This window comes from Protopterus annectens, chromosome 6.part1 (genome assembly GCF_019279795.1).
Source record: "Protopterus annectens isolate FY-2018-M chromosome 6.part1, PAN1.0, whole genome shotgun sequence".
Lineage (NCBI taxonomy): Eukaryota > Metazoa > Chordata > Ceratodontiformes > Protopteridae > Protopterus > Protopterus annectens.
The window spans coordinates 34,398,345-34,421,446 of NC_056738.1; the positions used below are offsets into that span (position 1 = coordinate 34,398,345).

The 23,102-nt window shown below is 42.8% G+C and overlaps 1 protein-coding gene across 1 annotated transcript in view; it reads right to left on the bottom strand.

Moving 5' to 3' along the window:
• Positions 1 to 23,102, bottom strand: part of CAD (carbamoyl-phosphate synthetase 2, aspartate transcarbamylase, and dihydroorotase) — a gene marked incomplete in the record, with an annotated part of 2,299,829 nt that overhangs the window by 2,117,107 nt on the left and 159,620 nt on the right. Inside the window, 1 exon segment of the mRNA XM_044075466.1 lies at positions 8,240 to 8,382. Within this exon segment, the coding sequence (XP_043931401.1) occupies positions 8,240 to 8,382 (143 nt within the window).

Here is a 23,102-nt window from a genome sequence, read left to right on the forward strand (position 1 = left end):
GGCGGAATAGCCAGGGGCCTGTGCGGAGGCAATAAGAGGAAATCCCAGAGCCTTTTCTTGGATTCTGAGTAATCCTGACTTTCCCAATGGAAATGCTCCCTCATGGTATGTAAAGTTTCCCCAGAAGAAGAAGAATCCTCAGGAGGAGAGGCTGAAGGGATAGATTCTTTAGCATCAGAGTCCTCATAGGGGGGTAGAGAGTATCCCTGGTCTGAGGAGGAATCAGAGGAAATGGAAACCTGATCAGATGAATCAGTCTGTATCCTGCCTAGGCCTTTTCTCAGGAAGGGGATGGGAACCCCTGATTAGAGTAATGAGCTCTTCGGCCATTTTAAGCATCTGTGTCTTAGGCATGGAGGACTGTCCAGGAGAATGCTGTACTTGTTTGTCTTTAATGGTACCTTTGCCTTGGCTGTTTGGCAAGTTGTAAAGGTCTGAAAACACCCTCAGAAGCCGATGCCTGCTCAGCGGCTCTGGACCCATCTGAGGGATTAGTTTCCGTAGGCCCAATACCTTGAGTTTCCAGAGGCCTAGATGTCTCCATGTGGGAGTCGGAAGCGGCCTGTGGCTCTGAGGTAGCGGGTGTCAGGGGCTGCGAAAGCACCTCACTGAGAACCGGTGACTGGCCTAGAAGAGGTTTAGTTGTCGGTTTTGGACCTCGGATACCTGTCTTTATCCTTGTCTTTGCGTTTTTTTCGGTATTGAGGTAGTCTGCTGATCTGACGGCATGGTATAATTGAACCTTCGGCCAAAGTAGTGCAAAGCAAAATCAAAACGTCTTTTTATAGTGCGTTTGTTAAATCTAGCACAAAACCGACAACTAGTAACGTTGTGATCAGGGCCTAGGCATGGAATACAGTAAGAGTGGAAGTCCTTATGAGGTATTTGCTTCCCACAAGAAATACAATTAGCTTTTTCTGACATCGGTCAGAGGCAAGAAAACAAAAGTTTCCCCAATGGGGTACTTAGCTTTATTGAAGACTTCGGATCAGAAATTCGACTTCAAAAATCTCAGGAGTCGGCCGACCAACTTGCGAACTGCTTCTGCTTTGGGCACCGCGCGGCAAGAAAGACTGAAGAAAATGGCGTCGGATGCATCTTAAATACCCCTGGCGCACTGACATCAGGGAAGAAGCGACAGCAACCGACGCCGGACCAAGACTTTGGAACTCTGGCCGACTGCGGGACTGCCTGACGGCAGGATAACCCAAGTGTAATGACTGCAGCAGTGTAACACGAACATCAGCACTGTCCAAGGCCAAGAATACAGCTTCTATGGGACCTGACAATATCCCTGGCTGTGTTCTACATGAACTACAGAGTGAACTGGCACCTCACCTATGTGCCCTGTTCAATCAAAGCCTCACCTCGGGCTTTGTCCCCACCGAATGGCACTCTGCTACAGTCATCTCTCTCCACAAAGGAGGAGAGACTACAGACCCTGAGAACTATCGGCCTATTAGCCTGACGAGTCTGATATGCAAAGCTATGGAACACATCATCATGGACCTAGTAAACAAGGATATAGGGAATCTCCAAACTCTGGATCCCACACAGTTTGATTTTGTGAAGGGTAAATCATGCCCGCTCAACTTTGTCGACTTCTTTGAGTCAGTCACCAGAGCTGTGGATGAAGGCAAGGTGGTTCACACAGCCTACCTTGATCTGGTCAAGGCCTTTGATACCATTCTCCACTCAGGAATCCTAGAAAAACTCACTAAGCTAGGAATCAACCCCTATATCACTAGGTGGGTTGCAAACTGGCTCGCAGACAGAACCCACAGTGTGAAAGTAGCTTACTCAAAGTCAAATTGCAGACTAGTCACGAGTTGAGTCCCACAGGATTCGGGTCCTGGGTCCGCTCCTGTTTGGTATCATCTACTCTTAAGTCCAGGCCAACATGAAGGGACTCTGGCTGACAGTTCACAAACGATTGCAAGTTGAGAGCTATTATAAACTCCCCAAGTGATGTTGACATCCTACAGAATGGCCGCACGGAGACAGACTGGTGTCAGAACCATAGCCTTAAGCTCAACGCCAAAAAAAGTGTTGTTATCCCATTTGGGAAAAACCCCGTTCCCATGAATTGCCACATTGATGGTAGTCCACTGAATGCAGGAGGTGTTATAAAAGAGATCTGGGAAAACAGGTTGACAGCAACCTCTCTTTTGACTGCCACTGTAGTCAGAAAGTCCCATGTGGCACATCTCATTACCAAGGGTTTTGCATCTAAGAAGAAAGAGGTCATTATCTCCCCTCTACTCTTCCCTCATTAAGCCCAGAGTACAATGCCCCATTTGGCAAGCACCTCACTAGACACCTGCAACTGGAGGCCACAAAAGTACCTCACAAAGAGGATCCTAGGCCTTAAACACTTGTCCTATAGGGACAGACTCAAACTCCAACTATTCTCTGTCTCATATCACAAACAGAAGTCCAATGCCACAGGTGGTAGCCAAATTTATTCTTTAACAAAATGAGTGCTTTCGTCTTGAAAGACAAGACTTATCAGATAACTTCAAAAAATGTTGTACTTAATCATTTTATACCATGTGCCATTAATGCAATTAAAACCCAATTAATGTTTTTAAAGTAATATAGTCCATTTTCGACCATCAATAAAAGACTCACTAGCATCTCCCTATTGTGTCAATACATGAATATCATTTAAAACACATCATTTGTATTTCCAATGTTGTCCCTACTTTATACTAGATTAAATGAATAATGAAAATGAATAAAATTAAACCAACTGTGACATATTAAGAATGGTGGACTCACTCAACATACCCATTGTTGGTACCTACACTTCCACTGCTTGTGCCGATAACACTGGTTTGATGGCAATATACTCATTCAAACCCGGGGGAAAAATAGATCTCAACCTTAACTGCCATTTCAATTCTTCATTTAACAACAAGTTCTTATCACCCCCTCTAGTGTTTGTTCCAACCATGTCAATTATACCAAATGTAAAACCTTTAAAACCAGCACATATCAAAGAATGTTTATATAGTGCACTAGCCTCCTTTTTTATTTTTAATGTCATTTGAATGTTCGTACATTCTGTCCTTCAAAGCCCTCTCAGTTTTTCCAACATAAAATGCTGGACAGTTTGTACATGTTGCTAGGTACACTATCATTTTTGTATTGCAATTCCCCTTACAATATTTCACTCTACTATGCATACCGTTTTGTAATAAAATACTATCCTCCTTATAAATATTTCAACATTGCTTACAATGACCACATATAGTGGTCGCCCTCTTAACACTGAATTTTAACTTGCACAACTGTTCAAAAACTCTTAAAATGCATTCCAGTCCTATATGTAAAAATAAGATTCAAGTCCCACCACATCAAACAATTGTTTGTTTTAAGCATACTCCAGTTTTTTCTAATGTCAAACATTTCTGTAAATCCATTAAACTTAGTTATATATGCTTTTTGAAATTTTTTATTGTTTTCTATATTCTTGTCTAGAAAACCACTGGGAAGACTCAGAGGTTTCTATCTAATGCCCCAACCTCTTATTACTTCATCTATGACCATATACACCTTCTCTTCTGGGTAACCCTTTCCATGAACATGTTGCTTAAACTGTACAATTGTACAAAAATATATAGGAAAGAGATTTGGTGTAATAGTTATTTACATTTCACCAGCAATCATTCCATGGCTCAAAAACTTAGCCTCGTTAAAGGACAGATTGTTCGTATTGCAAGGATGACCTCAGTGAAAGAAGAACTACATAAGGAATTGTACAATTTAAGCAACATGTTCATGGAAAGGGGTTACCTGGAAGAGAAGGTGTATATGGTCATAGATGAAGTAAGAGGTTGGGGCATTAGATACAAACCTCTGTTGGGTCTTCCCAGTGGTTTTCTAGACAAGAACAGAGAAAATAAAAAATTTCAAAAAGCATGTACAACTGAGTTTAATGGATTTCCAGGAACGTTTGACATTAGAAAAAACTGGAGTATGCTTAAAGCAAACAAGGAATTGTTTGGTGTGGTGGAACTTGAACCTATTTTTACATATAGGACTGGAATGAATTTTAAGAAAGTTTTTAACAGATGCACAAGTTAAAATTTAGTGCTACGAGGGCGACCACTATATGTGGTCATTGTAAGCAATGCTCAAATATTTATAAGGAGGATAGTATTTTATTACAAAATGGTATGCATAGTAGAGTGAAATATTGTAAGGGGAATTGCAATACAAAAATGACAGTGTACTAGCAACATGTACAAACTGACCAGCATTTTATGTTGGAAAATCTGAGAGGGCTTTGAAGGACAGAATGTACGAACATTCATAGGAAATTAAAAATAAAAAGGAGGCTAGTGCACTACATAAACGTTGTTTGATATGTGCTGGTTTTAAATTTGGCATAATTTATATGGTTGGAACAAACACTAGAGGGGGTGACGTTAAGAACTTGTTAAATAAAGAATTGAAATGGCAGTTAAGGTTGAGATCTAGTTTTCCCCCAGGTTTGAATGAGTATATTACCATCAAACCAGTGTTATTGGCAAAAGCAGTGGAAGTGTAGGCACCAACAATGGGTATGTTGAGCGAGTCCACCATTCTTAATATGTCACAGTTGTAATTTTATTCACTTTCATTATTCATTTAAGAGTATAAAGTAGGGACAACATTGAATATACAAATGTGTTTTACATGATATTCATGTATTGCCACACAATAGGGAGAGGTTAGGGAGTCTTTTATTGATGGTCAAAAATGGACTATATTACTTTAAAAACATTAATTGGGTTTTAATTGCATTAATGGCACATGGTATAAAATGATCAAGTACAACATTTTTGAAGTTATCTGATGAAGTCTCGTCTTTCAAGACGAAAGCGCTCATTTTGTTAAAGAATAAATTATTTGGCTACCACCTGTGGCGTTGGACTTCTGTTTGAGATATTTTTAAGTCCATACAATTAAATTTACCACTATTCTAGTCTCTGTCTCATATCACCTACTTGGAGGCGATCTCTACTTTACTTACAAAGCCATGTCTGACCTAGCTCGGTTACAAATGCTACATCTAAAAAAACCCATCCTTCCACACCACATGCTCCAGAGACCTCAACCTCATTACCACAAACAATACATGTCAAGCAGAAGAGCTCGCTTAGAAATCTTGAGTGGATGGAAAACAGAAAATTAATTCCGGGGATAACTAGTGGCTCTGCTCAGCAGATGCACTGGAACTAAGGTCAGGTGGCACGATGCCAGGGTAATCCTATGGCTAGGCTTGTAAAATCCCTGGGTTATTAGCCTAGTACACATCTATGAACTTATGAACCTATAAGATGTTGCATTCTTCTAATGATACATAAAGGTTAGATGAATAATGTTTTTAAACAAGCCACAATGACAAGCTTCATCAGTTACAAGGTAAGAGTGTTGAAATGTGAAGTTCAGATTTGATTAGTTAAGAGCAGGTGTCATAGGCTTCCTTCAAAATAGCTTCTACCCAGCTCTGAACATAAAAGCCATCTAAGTAAGTTTATAAACCAGAAAGCAGGCATGCAAATTTTTACTTTTCCCCAAGAACATGCACCACGACTATACTCTATATAAAAAAAAGGAAGGACATCCCACTGAAATGGAAATGGCTTATTTTCTTAATATACTTTTGTTTCCTGTACCCACCAACTATCCAGCTACCACCAGTACCGCCCCATTCTTTCCCACTCAGGAAATTAAGAGACATTTGTGTCACAATCATCCAGGCACCCATGAGGTGTCTACTTTCTGACCAAACTCCACCCCTTGCAAGTGACAGGAATGACAACTTTACCTTCCCATTTGGGCAAGAACATTTCTGCTCATGTCCCATTAAGGCTGCCATACGTTTAAAGCTTTACAGAGTCAAACATGTCCATAACCCATAATACTGCATGACAACCCCCTCTCGCTCTCTCCAGTTGCTATCTTTGCAGTCTATCTCCCTCTCCCAGGAAGGGTGAGCAATTATCAGCTGCTCATTCCCATCCTCACTCATCAGCTCTACCACTGCCAAAGTAACTCGCCTATCAAACTCAGGGTTTCATTCTGAACATGGATTAAAGTAGACAACATGTCACTAAGAGTAAAGAGTAGGCCCTTGCTTTTTATTTGTTAAAATAAAAATTACTGAATTTTCCACGTGTGACTAATTACAAAGGGGTGCATCAGAATTGAAGAGTCCTCGTGTCCCACTGTTCTGAGGAACTCCAGCAAGCAATGATCACCACACCTCCACAGGTTTAGCAATATTGTGTTGGGGTTACAGACAGCCACACTACAGCATGACGTCCCTTAAACTCCACCCCCCCAAAACTAAGTATATTCTAAATGGTTCAGCCAAGTACTTAACCTCTCTTGGCCGATATCATCAACCTTGCCTCTTAGGTTAGTAACAATGGGTCTCCCACAGGAAGAAAGCAAATGCTACTTGCAGAGGTACGCAGAGTTTTGTTAGGTTATGAACCTGCCCAGATATGCCAGCATCATACAGGAGACTGACAATAGCCACCATGTGTGGTTACTGGGAGCTGCCCCAGGGCCCAAGAGCTGCATGCCACCAAAACCACCCACATACTCAGCCCAGAAATTCTGATCAGATTTCTACAGCCAGACTACTACTCTAACACTTCCCCAAGAAAGGTAAGCAAGTCTTGTTACACCATCACTGCCTCTGCATGCTCCAACAGGCACCGGAGTTGCTGATCAAACATCACCTGGGTCATTTTCAGATACTTGGCCTTCTACATCAGTGGAGGTAGTTAAAAGTAATAAGAATCTGTTATGGCAAACAATACCTTCCCCCACGGAGACAGGTCTCCTGTTTTGTAGTGTCTATCAAGGCTGCCAGTAACCCAATTTGTCTGAGTAATACTAGGGATTTTGGCAGGCTCAGGAAAGACTAATTTTTAGCTGCCTGCAGACAGATGTCCAAGGAGGGAGGTTGGCATAATGGTTAAGGTGTTTACCTTACAGACACAAGGTGCTGGGTTAGATACTCGCATGGGATAATTGGCTAGGCTTAAAATGGCTCAAGTGCAGTTAGCCTAGTACTAACCTATGAACCTAAGTGAGGGTATTTATGAATTCCTTGGTTCTACTGAAGGCAACTACTGGAGCAAAGCACTTTGTGTGACTATCCTGTGTATAACAGAGAAACAAAGGCACAAGGAACATATTGGAACTAAGAGTCTCTTTCTTCCTTCTCTGTTGTCCTCGCATTGCTGAAGACTTCAAGTTGTCTCTGCATGACCCATCCTTGACTTAGCCAGTTTCTGTGCCATTTAATATTTTAAATTTCTATTCCACCCTTTTATTTCATCTTTTCAGCAGATGGCATATCAACCATTTTATATGAAAGCCTGGTTAAAATATTATCAACTTCCTGCAGCCTTCTGTTATTTGTCTCTATATATTCCAAGAGAGACTCACCTCGAATGAAATTCTGAGTGAATTTAGTTAGTCTTTCTGTAATATGACTGAAGAGTTTTCTCCGTCAGATGTCGTTACCATCTGCTTTTTCCAGCTCTGATTCATCATATTTGGTCTCCTTTTGAGTATTTTTTTTTTTTACTTTTATTTTCCAGGTTTATATTCTGCAAATCATGAGACACTTCAACTACCAAATTCTGTTTAACAATTTACAGTAGTTTGCAGGCTTTTGGTAATTTAATCTTTTAATTGCCTAGAACTTTTTTTAGCTTCCTACACTACTACCACTATCTTGAAAACTCCCAAGATGGCCCCACTCTTAATTCGTCCTAGACACCTTTAATCACAGTACCTGAAATGTTCTGTACACTACTTAACTACTCTGTGCACTAATGTAAGCAATTTACTGTTGCTGTAAAACAGCTCATCGATGATTGGAAGCAGATGTTACCATGCCACTGGAATGAATCCTCAAAAGCCCAAATATGACGCAATTGCGTGCCCGAGAGACTCCAAACAAACCAAAGTGCTCTGCAAAACCAATGCAAAGTTATAAGGCCACACGCAAATATTAAACAGAACACTACTTCCTAAACCCAATGCTGATTTATAGTGTTTTGAAATACAATACTGTCTGCCAGATTCATTCTACCTACAATATGGAAATCTGCATAACTTGTAACATGGTTTATTATGACCCCTTCCTAATTGCGTGTGGAATGGTCTAATCACACAATAGCTTGTATGCCAGAAGTATACTGTAAATATTACAACGTATCCTTACCTTTACTGAAACCTCAACAGTCAGGTGAATCTTGTTAGGGTCAATACTTTCAACAGTATCCGGAGGATTGTCATCCAAAAGCAGCTTTCCCAACATAGTGCCCTTTTCTCGTATCTTCTTTGTCAGTGCTCGTGTGTCCACACCTGCAAAATAGTTAAAATTACATTCAAAATCATTTAAAATGTGAGCATTTCATACAAACTGAAAAAAATAAAATAACCGTGTACTTTATTCATCAGAATTTTTTAAACAGTGAAGGACTGGCTGTAATGAGCAAAACCATTTTTTTCCAGAAACAGATCTCTCACCATCTCATCCCTGCAAAACCATATTAAAATACTCTGAACCCCAGAACACATTGTTTCTACCACTGCTCCAGTCTTAAGGGCCACATGTCTAGTATTCAAGTAGATACAGTTCTATTAACTATGCAGAGCAAATGATACAAGAATGGCATCTGTGAAAGGACTCCATGGCCACCACACTTTCCAAATACAAAACACCTTCTACTAGTGATACAAATGAACACTGCTAAATCAGCCAGTCTGAATAGAGACAGCCAAGCCTGAAATTCATGAAGGGAAGGATTCGGGATTCGTGAATGGTGGGTGGAGAGGCAAAACTCCTTTAAGGAACTACCTTATTAGCCACTGCTGGGACACAAGGCCCATCTCTGGAAGCTCACAAGAAGCAGGAACCACCAACATATAAGGTCCAAGTCATACAGGCGGAGTGCAAAGCCAGGATTTATTTGTCAGTGTTTTTTTTCAGTAGAGGTACAGGAAGAAAAGCTCATTTGTTTACACTGCATTATACTTTGTTCCAATTAAATACAGTGCAATTACATTTCTATTTACATTTATACACATACAGTAGTTACATTTATACAGTCTAAGATATTACAGAGTTAGAAGTTAAAGACCTCTGAGATGGAACCCTGGTCACCCTACATTCACTGCAATCTTGGAATAGCCTACTCCAGGGAAGCTACCATGAACTACTTACTCAGTAAAGGAAAAGTCGAATCAATCTTTCAAGTTTCAGCTACAACAGCTAACACCCTGGCAGACCCGCACGGAGCAGAAGTCCAAATCACAGCATCTTGCACTGAAAGCAGTGCCCACCAAGAATGAAACAAAGAAACCTATACGTAGGCCACAGTGTCAGAAGGCATCCTTCAGCCACAGTGACACCACCCAGGCACCACGTAAGCAAGGGCGGCATAATTCACACCCTCCTGGCATCACCTATGAAAAAGCGCTCTATGTACCTGATGAAGCTGCACAGTTTCAAGAGAAAAAATAATTCAGTATTCCCCTCTACAGTCAGAGGTTGAAGGAGAACTTCTCTGGCCCAATTCCAAAGGCTGGACCTCCTCTACACAGCCACTATCAGTATGGTTTGATTCTATTCCAAGAGATTGGTGAGGGCTTTGACTCTTAGCAAAGCCTTTTCTGTGGGGAAAATCCAAGAGCTGAGTTGTTGCCAACCAAGACCACATCCAGAGTATACAGCTCTCCAAGTCAATGCAAGTGTAGAGCAGTGTCAGTGGCTTAAGTAACGCACTCACTCAGTGCTGAAAGCTATGCCCCCAGCAGGTAAACTGATCAGACACTGCAATATAGCACAAGGGGGTGTTGCATCCCTCAAAGCGCCGACTTTCAGATGAGATGTTAAACCCGGCTTGAGTTGTTCAAGTGCATGTAAAAGAAAACACAGCTCCTACCAGAGAGTAGGACAGCTCCCAGCCCTGTCCAAATTTTCCTTAGTAATATAAATACCATCTTGAGCATCCCCTGAAAAGAGTTTGAGTGCAGTGTGTCTAACCTGGCCAACAAAGGATAATTATATAAAATAAAATATAAATAAAAAATGCAAATACAGATAGATAATCACTCGCAACCTATAGTTAGACCTAGACTGCTGTAATAAGCTACACTTCTGAACCCTAGACTAAATATATGAAGCAGCCTTCCTGGGAACCCCTTCCAATGAGGGGAGGGGGGCGCCCTGTGGACACTTCACTGCCTTTTCCCCATTCTGGGATGAGCGGCTTCTTTTAAATGACTTAACATTAAAAGGAATAGAGGGCTCAACACAGACCCTTCTCCAGTGATGGCCTATGTCTTCCAGAGAAGGTCAACCATCAGTCCCAAGAGGGCTGAATAAAAAGAACAATTAAAAATGGGCATCCGGAAGAGAATTTTTGGTTTCCACCTGAAGAAAGTAGTGGTCCAGCTAGGCCAACCGGTAGTCTCCAGTGATGGTGTCAGTTCAACCTAAACTGCACAACAGCAACACAAGATCAGTCTGGAAGATGCTTAAGCATTTCTCTCTGCCTCCTTAGGCCCAAAATCTGGGAAAAGGAACAGTTTTGCCCAATTATGGAGGGATCGGAATCTGAACAGGAAAGACATCTCAAAATGGAATGTAAAGGCAATCGCACATTGTTTCCCCAGAGGTGAAGATTTGCCCAGTGCTATTCCCCCCTTGGAAAAGAGAAAGAGGACAGGGACTACAGTAGCTAACGGGACTGACAAGAGGACACGGATATCTCGTACACCACCTAAGCCTCAGGAAGAAAAGGATAGGTGGAGGACAGAGTTGACACCAACAGTGATCCTAATCAAAAACAAAGGAGTGCAATCACTTTAACAGTACAAGTGTGCTACACCCTTAGTACACATCACAGATTTAGTATAATTCAAAATACATGGTAAAACTGCTGATGTGATGAATGGAAAGCAAGGAGGAAACTGGCCTGAAAGAGTGCACCGTTTCTGCCCCATTGCCAATGGCTGCCACTGATACAACAGGCTTTGCAAGATTGTAGTGCCAACTCTGTCTTTATCTAGGAACAGATGTTCCCCTTAAAATGTTAAATGCAAAGTATTTTTAAGGCAGCTACTTGCTCCTCTTGAATAGAGACGCTTGAAGGCTGCTGTAATGTCACTGCTCTAGATAAATGGCCCCTGAAATGATCCTGCAAGGATATGCCAGATCTCTCAAACAAAATGCACTTGGGTTTAGGAAAACAAGTCACCAAGCAGATTGATTCTAAATGGTTAGTAAAGGCACAAATTGTTAAATTTACTTGAATTTCTAAACTGTTATCTACATAGAAAGTACAGTTGTGTACCTACCATAAATGTAGATGTTAGAGTGTATTCACTGTTCCAGTTATTACACTTGGGTTATCCTGCTGGCAGGCTACCCAAAGTCGGACAGAGTTCCAAAGTCTAGGTCCAGCATCGGTTGCTGTCGCCTCTTCCCTGACGTCAGTGCGCCAGGGGTATAAAAGATGCAACCGACGCCATTTTCTTCAGTTTTTCTTGCCCCAGATGTCAGATGCCCCCAGACAGGAAGGCTGAAAAGAATTATGGCAAAAAGCATGCATGTGCTAATATAAACATTTCCTTCATCTACAAGCAAAGACACCACATAGGTTGTATAGAGCTGAGAAGTACAGAAAAGTCCCAGCAATGAAAAAGGGGGATGGTGGGTGGGTAACCTGGACTGCAACAGTGAATACACTAACATCTACATTTATGGTAGGTACACAACTGTACTATGTTCATCATGTTTCACTGTTGCAGTCATTACACCTTGGGCTGAATCCCAAAGCCGAGGTTGGGCGGCTGGGTCTAAATAGGATTAGGAGAGGCTACCAGGCCCTGCAGAACTGCAGTGGCAAAGCCTGCTCTGGATTTAGAGTAGAGAGGCAAATGCTAGTGCTTGGTGAAAGTGTGCACTGAACTCCAGGTTGCAGTTTCTAAAATGTCTTTGGTTGGTACTCCTCTGAGAAAGGCTGCTGAAGTGGCTGCCGCTCTGGTAGAATGTGGCCTAATGCCCTTAGGCACAGATTTGCCATGTTGTGCATAACACAAGCAAATGCAGTGTCCTATCCATTTTGAAATTGGATGCTTTGTGATGGGCTTTCCTTGTGATCCTGCAACATAGGCTACAAACAGTTGCTCAGTTTTTCTGAAAGCTTTTGTTTTGTCCATGTAGAATCGTAGCTGTGTATGTCCAAAGCGTGCAGAAGCCTCTCCCCTTTATTCTGGGGGTTTGGGTAGAAAGTTGGTAAATGAATTGTTTGGTTAAGAGCCACATTGAAAACCACCTTTGGCATGAATGTTGGATTTGTCCTATGAGAAACCCTGTCCTGGTGAAAAATGATAAAAGGTTAATGCCTGTAATTCGGAGACTCTTCTTGCTGAAGTTATTGCTAGGAGCAGAGCAGTTTTCCATGATAAGAATGTTATATCAGCTGTGCTGGCTGGTTCAAAAGGAGGCAGTGTGAGTTTTCTAAAACAAAGTTGAGATCCCAAGTTGGTACTGGTGCTCTCCTTGGGGGTCTTATGTTTTTTGCCCCTCTGAGGTACTGTCTTAGTAGAGGATGTGAAAAAATAGGAGGTTCCATATTGTAATGAGTTGAACTGACAGAGGCATGGATCTTAATTGAAGAGAAGGATAGGTCTTTGTCCAGCATCTCAGTTAGGTATTGTAAAATCTGAGGTATATTTGGAACAAGTGGTTCGAGCCCTTGTGCCTGGTTCCAAGCACAGAATCTCTTCCATTTTTCTGCATAAGATTTCCTAGTGCTGGGCCTCCTGCATAAGATTTCCTAGTGCTGGGCCTCCTGGCTTCTAAAATGACATCCATAACAGCTTTAGAGAGAGGTGCAGTTTGAGTGGCTACATTATCTGCCATGCTGCCAGATTTAAGGTTCTGAGTTGACTGCAGAATCTGATTGTTTTGTTGGGTCAGAAGATGAGAAATTAGAGGTAAAGGCCAGGCTGGGCCTTGAGACAAGCTCTTTAGGATTGGGTACCAGTGCTGGCGTGGCCAGTCTGGGGCAATCAGGATCATCTTTGGCCTCTTGTCTGACTTAGGAGCACCTTGGTAAGAGGAGGCAGTGGAGGGAAGGCATAAACTGTCAGGGTTTTCCAGCTGAATGATAGAGCATCCACTTTCCATGCTTGAGAGTAATAAGTTCTTGTGCAGAATTTCTGTAGTTGGCAATTGTGAGGGGAGGCAAAAAGATCTGTCTGGGCGTCCCCATTTCCCTGTTATCATGCTGAACACCTGTGGATTTATAGTTTCCATTCGTGAGGATCCATGAGATTTCTACTTAGTTCGTCTGCCAATGTATTTTTTGTTCTTGGCAGGAATTGTGCCTGCAGATGTACTTGATAGGTCAGGGTTGTGTTCCACAAAGTCATGGCTTGCCTGCATAGGAGGTAGGAATGTGTGCCCCCTTGCTTATGTACCACATAACAGTGGTATTGTCCGTCTTTATTAATAGCTGTCCTGGATGTAGTAAGTCCTTGAAAGCTGTCAGGGCATTCTGTACAGCTAGCATCTCTTTTTGATTGATGTGAAGATGCATTTGTTCCTTGGGCCACGTGCCCTGAATACATTTTCCTGCCATATGTGCCCCCCAGGCATAATCCGATGCATCCATTGTTATTGTCTGCCTGGTTGTGGGTAAGGTGAAAGGCTGTCCCTTGTTGTTGTGACAGGACTGGGACCACCATCGAAACTCAGGTTGTAGGCAGGGAATTAAAGTTATGATTGTTTCCAAGCTGTGGCAATGTCGAGTCCAAACACTTTTTAGATACCATTGTAGTTTCCTCATATGCAGTCTTGCATATGGAATTAGTAGAATGCAGGACGCCATGGAAGCCCAGGGCCTGCAGAATTTTTCTTGCAGGGAGCTGGGTCTTTGTTGCTATCATTTGAAAGTAATGAGTCAGTTGCCTTTGTTTGTCTGGCGTGAGATAAGCCATCTGGGCAGTTGTATTTAAGCTTGCACCCAGGAATATTATCTCTTAAGAGGGCACTAGTTTTGATTTATTTTTGTTTACTGTGTACCCTAGGCAAATTAGTAATCTTTTTACAAACACCAGATGCTTTAGAAGAATGTCCTTGCTCTCTGCTTGAATAAGGCAGTCATCCAAGTAGGGATACATTTGAATTTTTTTGTCTACAAAATGCAATTACTGGTGCCAGGCATTTTGTGAAGACTCTGGGCGCAGTAGACAAGCCAAAGGACAGTGCAGAGAATTGGTAATGCATTGAGCCAGCTATGAATCTGAGGTATCTTCTGCAAGATTGTTTGAATGGGACATGCAGGACCTCCTTGAGGTCCAAAGTAACTAGCCAAGCCTTCTTGCCCAGCATGGGTAGACGTTGCTGTAGTGTTAACATTTTGAATTTTGGAACTTCCAGGAAAGTATTTAGGATTGACAAGTCCAGTATTGGTCTCCAGGCTTTGTCCTTTCTGGGTACCAGGAAAAGTCTCGAGTAAAATCCTTGTCCCTGTTCTTGCTGTGGTACTCTTTGAATAGCTCCCATGTCCATGAGAGCAGCAATTTGTTTTTGCGCCTCTGCCCATTGGTTTTGTTGCAGGTCCAGCATACCTTTCGATTTTGGAAGGGTGTGAAAGTGGAACCTGTAGCCCTGAGAAACAATATTCAGTACCCATTTGCCCTGGGTGATCATGTGCCAATTTTTTGAGTAAAGTGCTAGGTTTCCCCCAAGGGGTGCTGCCAAAAGTTAAGTGCTTGGCATTTGTAGAGGGTGGTCACTGGGACCGTTTCCTATAAGGTTGCGATTTGTCTTCTCCTCCTTTGGGGGCTGAAGCACCCCACTTGTTTAAGTCTGTAGGAGCCTTGGGGCTGAGATCTGTCTCTTGGGCGTCTGTATCTGCCTCTTTGTGGCCTGTCTGGCAACGGAAAGGACCAATTTTTTTGAAGGCCAGTGTCTGCTAAACCTAGGTGGATGAACCTGTAAGAAATATTTTACTGTCTGCATTGATTTTGCTTTATCCTCCATTTTCTTTAACACTTCTTCTGCCTTAATACCAAACAAAGTATCATGCTGTAGTGGAGCATCCAATAATTTTACCAACATGTTCAGGTAAACTTTGTTCTTTCAAACAAGCATGCCTTTGAATGACAGAGCCTGTAACTGTGGCTCTACAAGAAGCCTCTAATGAATCAAAACCACATTGGAGAGTATGCTTTCCCACTTGTTCAGCTGCATGCAATAAATCCTGCATTTCCTTACGGTCAGGACTTTCAAAGTTTGTAACCATTTTCTGTTTTAACAAGGACATGAGGTACTGTTGATATTTAAGCATGTGAAATTGGCAATTTAAAGCCCTTACAGCTAAAGTTGCAGAAGTGTTAACTCCCCCCCCCCCCGCCCCATCTATCCAGAGCTCTGGAATCCCTATCAGAAGGAACAGGATTTTTAGCAGTGGAAGCCTTAACCCCTTTAGGACCCTGAGAAATTGTTTCTGGGTCTGCAGCAGGGTTTTTGTAAATAAATTTATGAGAGTCAGGGCCCCTTTAAGTACCTGTCTGGCTTGACTGGTGCAGGGGGTAAAGGAATCGGGAGACAGACTGGATTCAGATAAATCATCATCCACAATATCAAACACAGGGGGACTAGCCAGGGGCCTGTGCTGAGGAAATAAAAGAAAGTCTGAGCCTTTTCTTGGATTCTGAGTAATCCTGGCTCTCCCAATGGAAATGTTCCCTCATGGTGTGCAGGGTTTCCCCAAAAACATAATCCTCAGGTGGAGAGGCTGAAGGTATAGACTCTTCTGCATCAGAGTCCTCATAGGGAGGGACAGAATATCCCTGATTAGAAGAGGAATCAGAGGAAATAGAAACCTGGTCAGAGGAATCAGTCAGTTTCTTGCCTAGGCCTTTTGTCAGGAGGGGGATGGGAACCCGATTAAAGTAATTAGGTCTTCGGCCATTTTTAAGCATCTATTTCTTTGGCATGGATGACTGTTCAGGAGAATGCTGTACTTCTTTCCTGGTCTTTAATGGTGTTTTTGACTTTGCCTTGGCTGCTGTAGTGGACTAAATAGTTAGCTGTGAAGGTCTGAAAACACCCACAGAAGCAGATGCCTGCTCAGCTGTTCCATACCCATCTGAGGGAATAGTTTCTGCAGGCCCAATACCTTGAGTTTCCACAGGCCTCAGTGTCTCCATGTGGCTGTCTGATACGGCCTGTGGCTCTGAGGTAGCGGGTGTCAGGGGCTGCGAAAGCACCTCACTGAGAACCGGCGAATGGCCTAGAAGAGGCTTCGTCGGTTTTGGACATCTGATGCCTGTCCTTTTCTTTGTCTTTGCGTTTTTTATAAATTCCGGTCGTCGGTTGTTCCGACGGCATTATGTAGTTAAACCTTCTGCCAAAATAATGTAAAGCAAAATCAAACAGACGTTTAATAGTGCGTTTGTTGAATCTAACACAAAACTGACAACTAGTAACATTGTGGTCAGGGCCTAGGCAAGGAATACAGTAAGAGTGAAAGTCCTTATGAGGCATTTGCTTCCCACAAGAAATACAAATTATTAACTTCTACTGACATCGGTCTGGAGCAAGAAAAAGTTTCCCCAACGGGGTACTTCGCTTTATTGAAGACTTTGGTTCTGAAACTCAAATTTCGAAAATATCAGGAGTCGGCCTACCGGCACTTGTGAACTGCTTTTGCTTCGGGCACCGCGCAGCAAGACAGACAGAAGAAAATGGCGTTGGTTGCATCTTTTATACCAGTGGCGCACTGATGTCAGGGAAGAGGCGACCGCAACCGACGCCAGACCTAGACTTCGGAACTCTGGCCGACTGCGGGTAGCCTGCCAGCAGGATAATCCAAGTGTAATGACTGCAACAGTGAAACACGAACATCCACAGTTGCCTGTACATATGTAACATATATGCAGAGTTATTCAGTTTTGCTTTCTGATTTAGGATAAAACTTGGAAAGATAAAGGTTTAGCCAAGAAAGACCTTTAAAACTACACTTGATGTAAAAGACGGGTTGAGCCAGAGACTCGCCCTGTCACTGTAAAACACGATAAAGGGTTCTTTGTACACGAGGGTTTGCAACGATGAAGCCACCATGGCAGAATTTATAGCCACTTTCTAAATTAACTGATTCCCTTCAATGGAGAACTGGAAGTTTGAACCTCAACTTCCAATGGGTGCAGCCTAAGCTTTTTGATTGAAATATTAGGACAGATTTTGATTCTAACAAAAGCTCATCTCTGGAACCTTGGGTGTAAGGCAGTAAATGACAAACTACAGCACTACCTATTGTCATGGCGATAGTATTCTTTAGGTTCTACATTTTAAACTTGATTTTATCAGCCACAGTAAACATAGCAACTATTACATCGGTAGTATTTTGTAAACAGCTTTCAATATCTCAGCAACCACTCAAGTTACTCACATTCTGTTAAATTACATTTTGTTCATCCATATGAGAGCTTTTACTGAGAAGAATCAGTTCTGTCTGTGCTTTGTGGTCGTCAAGATATTGAGAAAAGCATAACCTTTAATGATAATATAAATAAAACATTATAGGAGTAACAATTTAATATCTCTCTACTTGCACTAGACGGAGGTCAAATATCACAGCTGTGTTTGCTATTGTGTATGCTTTAAGGTGAAATATTTTAATATTTTGCATGTAGCATAGTTTTAAAATGAATGCAAATACAAACAAGCAATATCCTACACCTAGAGGTGTCAGCAGGATGCAACTACAGAAACATTTACAGGCAGCACCCAGCTGTAACAAGTTAAATATCTGAGAGGGTAGATGCCCTCTCAAAGAGATGTAATGAGAGTGAATCTAGATTACATCTGAAATCCCAAGGTAAGACGGCCTTATCTTGGAAAACAAGGATGTTAACGCCTCCTTAAGGAGCTGCTTGACTAAATGTGGTTTTAAAGTGGGAAAGTATTAGGTAGCCAGGTTGGGACTGCTGAAATCTGCACTTCAATGAAGGAAAAATTTAGAGTCCTGCTAGAAAAAAAAATAGATACAAGAATACCTGGGACAGTCCTGTAGTTCTAAGTTACATTCTTCAGAGATCTAAGCAGTAAAGGAAGCAGACATGCTTAAGGAAAGGTATTCACTGACCAGGTCTTCTTGCATGGAAGCTTTATGTAAAATTCCTGGAGCTGAAGGCTTCCTAGTGAAGTAAAATGCTCCATCTTTGGTACATCCTAACTCTCAAAATCTGAAAGAAGGAATTCAACTGCCACCCACAGATGCTGGCCAAGGATCCTCAGAGTGTGTCCATTGTCTGGTTCAAAACAGAAAGGATACAGAATGCCTTGACAGACGTCTGTGAATGACAGGCCAATTTCCAATCCCGGAAGCCTGCATAAGGGTTAGACGGACATTTCCTTTTTGTTTATACACTACATGACTGTGGCATTTGGGGAGCAGTGCAAAACTCTGTTTCCAAGTTGGTCTTTGAATGCTCTGCAAGCAAGCATCAGTGTCAACATTTACTTGATACCGACACATTTTCCTTTGCTGTCTGACGTCCAACAGATCCTAGGACGTCCAACAAATCCTACCACCTTGAAGTTGTGGATGTGTACTCCACAAACTGTTTCATGCATCTGTAGTTAATTCCTAGTTGTTTAAAACTTGCTTGCCCAGAGACGCCCACCAAACACAGAGACATTTTCCTGGCATCCAGTGATGCCCACCAGGAAAACATCTTACTACATGGGATTAATAAAACTTCCTTTCTAAAGGGCAGCTAATCACTCCCACAGATTCTTTAGGTACCACTAGATTTTTCACATGTACTGGCCACAGAAGCAATTAACATGGTGGAAGCCATGTAACATAGGGACCAGAGAAAATACCTCGCTGACTTAACACCTCTCTTGGCCTTGGAAAGTACAGTTGTGTACACTTACCATAAATGTAGATGTTACAGTGTATTCACTGTTGCAGTCATTACATTTAGGGTAATCCTGCTGGCAGGTTGCCCTCAGTCGGCCTGAATTCCAAAGTCCTGGGTCCTGCGTCGGCTGCTGTCACCCCTTCCCTGACGTCAGGGGTATAAAAGATGCAGCCGATGCCATTTTCTTTAGTTTTTCTTGCCCCAGATGTCAGGTGCCCCCTAAAAGGGTAGCCAAAATTTACACACACACACACACACACACACACACACACACACACACACACACACACACACACACACACACACACACACACACACACACACACACACCCCAATACTTTCATCTACAAGCAAATTCACCACATAGGTTCCATCAGTTGGCGGGTGGGTGACCTGGACTGCAACAGTAAATACACTGACATCTACATTTATGGTAAGTGTACACAACTGTAATATGTTCTTAGTGTTTCACTGTTGCAGTCATTACATTTGGGTAGAGTCCCAAAGCTATGGATGGGAGGCTGGAGCTAAAAAGCATTAGGAGCAGCTATGAGGCCCTGCAGAACTGCAGTGGCAAAGCCTGCCATGGATTCAGAGTAGTGGCAGATGATAGCACTTTGTAAAGGTATACACTGAACTCCAAGTAGCAGCTTCTAAAATGTCCTTGGTGGGTACTCCCCTGAGAAAGGCTGCTGAAGTGGCTGCAGCGCTGGTTGAATGTGGCCTAATGCCCTTAGGCACTGGCTTGCCATGGTGTAAGTAGCAGAAACGAATGCAGTGGCCTATCCACTTTGAAATAGTCTGCTTTGAGATGGCCTTTCCTTGTGATCCTGCAGCATATGCCACTAGTAATTGCTCGGTCTTTCTGAAAACTTTGGTTCTGTCCAAGTAGAATCTAAGCTGTCTGTGTACATCCAAAGAATGCAGAATTCTCTCCCCCTTGTTCTGTGCATTTGGGCAAAAAGTTGGCAGACTAAGTTTGGTTAAGAGCCACACTGGACACCACCTTAGGCATAAAATGTTGGGTTTGTCCTCAGAGAGACCCTGTCTGGATAAAAATGATAAAGGTTCCACAGCCATGAGTGCCTGTAGCTCTGAAACTCGTCTTGCAGAAGTTATTGCTAGGAGCAGAGCTGTTTTCCAAGATAAAAACTTCATATTAGCAGTAGCAGCTGGCTCAAAAGGAGGCAGGGCGAGATTTTCCAAGACATAGTTTAGGTCCCATGCAGGCATCGGTGATCTCCTTGGAGGCCTTAAATTTATGGCTCCTCTGAGGTACTGTTTTAATAAGGGATGAGAAAAGACTGGTGGCTCTGTATTGTAATGAGCCGAAATGGCAGAGGCATGAATTTTAATAGATGAAAAAAGATAGGCCTTTGTCCAACATCTCAGTTAAGTATTGCAAAATCTGAGGAATATTTGGCACAGCTGTATCAGTTCCTTGCGCATGGTTCCAAGCACAGAATCTCTTCCATTTTCCAGCATAAGATTTCCTAGTACTAGGCCTTCTGGCCTCCAAAATGACATCCATCACAGCTTTACTGAGAGGTGCGTTTTGTATGACTACATTATCCGCCATGCTGCGGACAGGTAGTGTCACCAGTCAAGCGTTCTTGCCCAGCATGGGCAGAAGCTGCTGCAAAGTCATCATCTTGAATTTTGGTATATCCAGGACAGTAGATGAGGTACTTGAGGTAAGGTCCAAGCTGGGCATAGAGACAAGCCCTTTAGGATTGGAAACCAGTACTGGCGGGGCCAGTCTGGGGCAATCAGTATTATTTTTTGGCTTCTCCTGTCTGACCTTTAGGAGTACCTTGGGGAGGAGAGGCAGTGGGGGAAAGGCATATACTGACAGGCCGTCCACTTTCCATGCTTGTCTGTGATAAGTCCATGTGCAGAATCTTTTTAGTTGGTAGTTGCGAGGGGAGTCAAACAGATCTATGTCCGGGCATCCCCATTTCCTTGTTATGCTGAAGACTTGTGGATCCAGCTGCCACTTGTGGGGATCCATGAGGTTTCTGCTTAGTCTGCCAGAGCATTTTTCCTTCCTGGCAGGAATTGTGCCTGCAGATGTACTTGGTAAGTCAATGCTGTGTCCCACAAAGTCATGGCTAGTCTGCAAAGGGTGTAAGAATGTGTGCCCCCCCCCCTGCTTGTTTATATACCACATGATCGTAGTGTTGTCTGTCTATCAGTAGTTGTCCCGGATGAAGTAGGTCCTTGAAGGCTGTCACAGCATTCTGAACAGCTAACATCTCTTTTTGATTGATATGTAGATGCATTTGGGTTGAGGACCATGTGCCCTTAATGCATCTTCCTGCCATGCGGGCTCCCCAGGCATAATCTGATGCATCTGTTGCGTCTGCCTGGCTGGGGGAAATGTGAATGGCTGTCCCTTGTTTTGGTGACAAGCCTTTGCCCACCATCGAAACTCCTGTTGTAGGCAGGGAATGAGAGTAATCATTGTTTCCAGGCTGTGGCAATGTTGAGTCCAAACACCTTTTAGGTACCATTGAAGTTTCCTCATATGCAGTCTTGCATATGGAATTAGTAGGATGCAGGATGCCATGAAGCCCAAAGCCGGCAGAATTTTTCTTGCAGATAACTGGGCCTTTGTTGCCAACATTTTGAAATAGGTAGTCATTTGCCTTTGTCTGGCGTGAGATAAGCCATCTGGGCAGTTGTATTTAAGCTTGCACCCAGGAATATTATCTCTTGAGAGGGTACTTGTTTTGATTTCTTTTCGTTGATTGTGTACCCTAGGCATATTAGAAGGCTTTTCACAAACACCAGATGCTGTAGAAGAATGTCCTGGTTCTCTGCTTGAATTAGACAGTCGTCCAAGTAAGGATATATTCATATTCCTCTGTCTGCCGAATGCAATTACTGGTGCCAGGCACTTTGGTTTATCTACTGTGCCCAAGGTCTTTACAAAGGGCAGTGCACAGAATTGGTATGCATCTTCTGCATAATTGTCTGATTGGGACATGCATTTATGTCTCTTAGGTCGAGTCACCAGCCAAGCGTTCTTGCACAGCATGGGCAGAAGCTGCTGCAAAGTCATCATCTTGAATTTTGGTATATCCAGGAATGTGTTCAGAATAGATAGGTCCAGTATTGGTCTCCAAGCCTTGTCCTTTCTGGGTACCAAGAACAGTCTTGTGTAAAATCCTCATCTCTGTTCTTGCTTTGGTACGTGTTGAATGGCCCCCATGTCCATGAGGGATGAGACTTGTTTTTGTGCCTCTGCCCATCGATTTTTTGGCAGTTCTGGGCAGCCATTTGCCTTCGACAGGGTATGGAAATGGAACTTGTACCCTTGTGGCACGATATTTAGAATCTACTTGTCCTGGGTTATAATGTGCCAATTTTGAGAAAAAAATTCTCCCCCTAAGGGTGCTGCCAGGAGATAAGTGCAGGCAAGGGGAAGTCATTGGGACGGTTTCCTGTATGGTTGCAATTCGTCTTCTCCAACTTTGGAGGTAGAAGCACCCCATTGCTTTGACCGGTAAGAACCTTGCCCTGGGATCTGCCTCTGGGGCGTCTGGATCTGCCCCTTTGAGGTCTGTCTGACACAGGAAAGGACCAATTCTTTGGAGGCCAGTATCTACTAAACCTAGGTGGCTGTACTTGTAAAAAAATCTTTTGACAGTTTGCATAGATTTAGCTTTGTCCTCCATTTTCTTTAACACCTTCTCTGCCTTAACACCAAAGTATCATGCTGTAAAGGTGCATCTAATAATTTAACTTTGACATCATCAGGCAGATTTTGTTCCTTTAACCAAGCATGCCTTCTAATTACAGAACCTGCAACTGCGGCCCTGCAGGAGGCCTCCAAAAAATCAAAACCACATTGCAAAGTATGCTTTCCAACTTGTTCAGCTGCATGCAATAAATCCTGCATTTCCTTGTTTTCGGCACATTCCGAGTTTAATAACATTTTCTGTTTAAGGAATGCCATGACATGTTGCTGATATCTGAGCATATGAAACTGACAGTTTAAGGCCCTTATAGCCAAGGTAGCAGATGTGTAAACCTTTTTTTCCCCATCTATCCAGTGCCCTAGAATCTCTGTCAGAGGGGGTAGGGTTGTTTGCAGCGGAAGCCTAAACTCCTTTGGGATCCTGTGA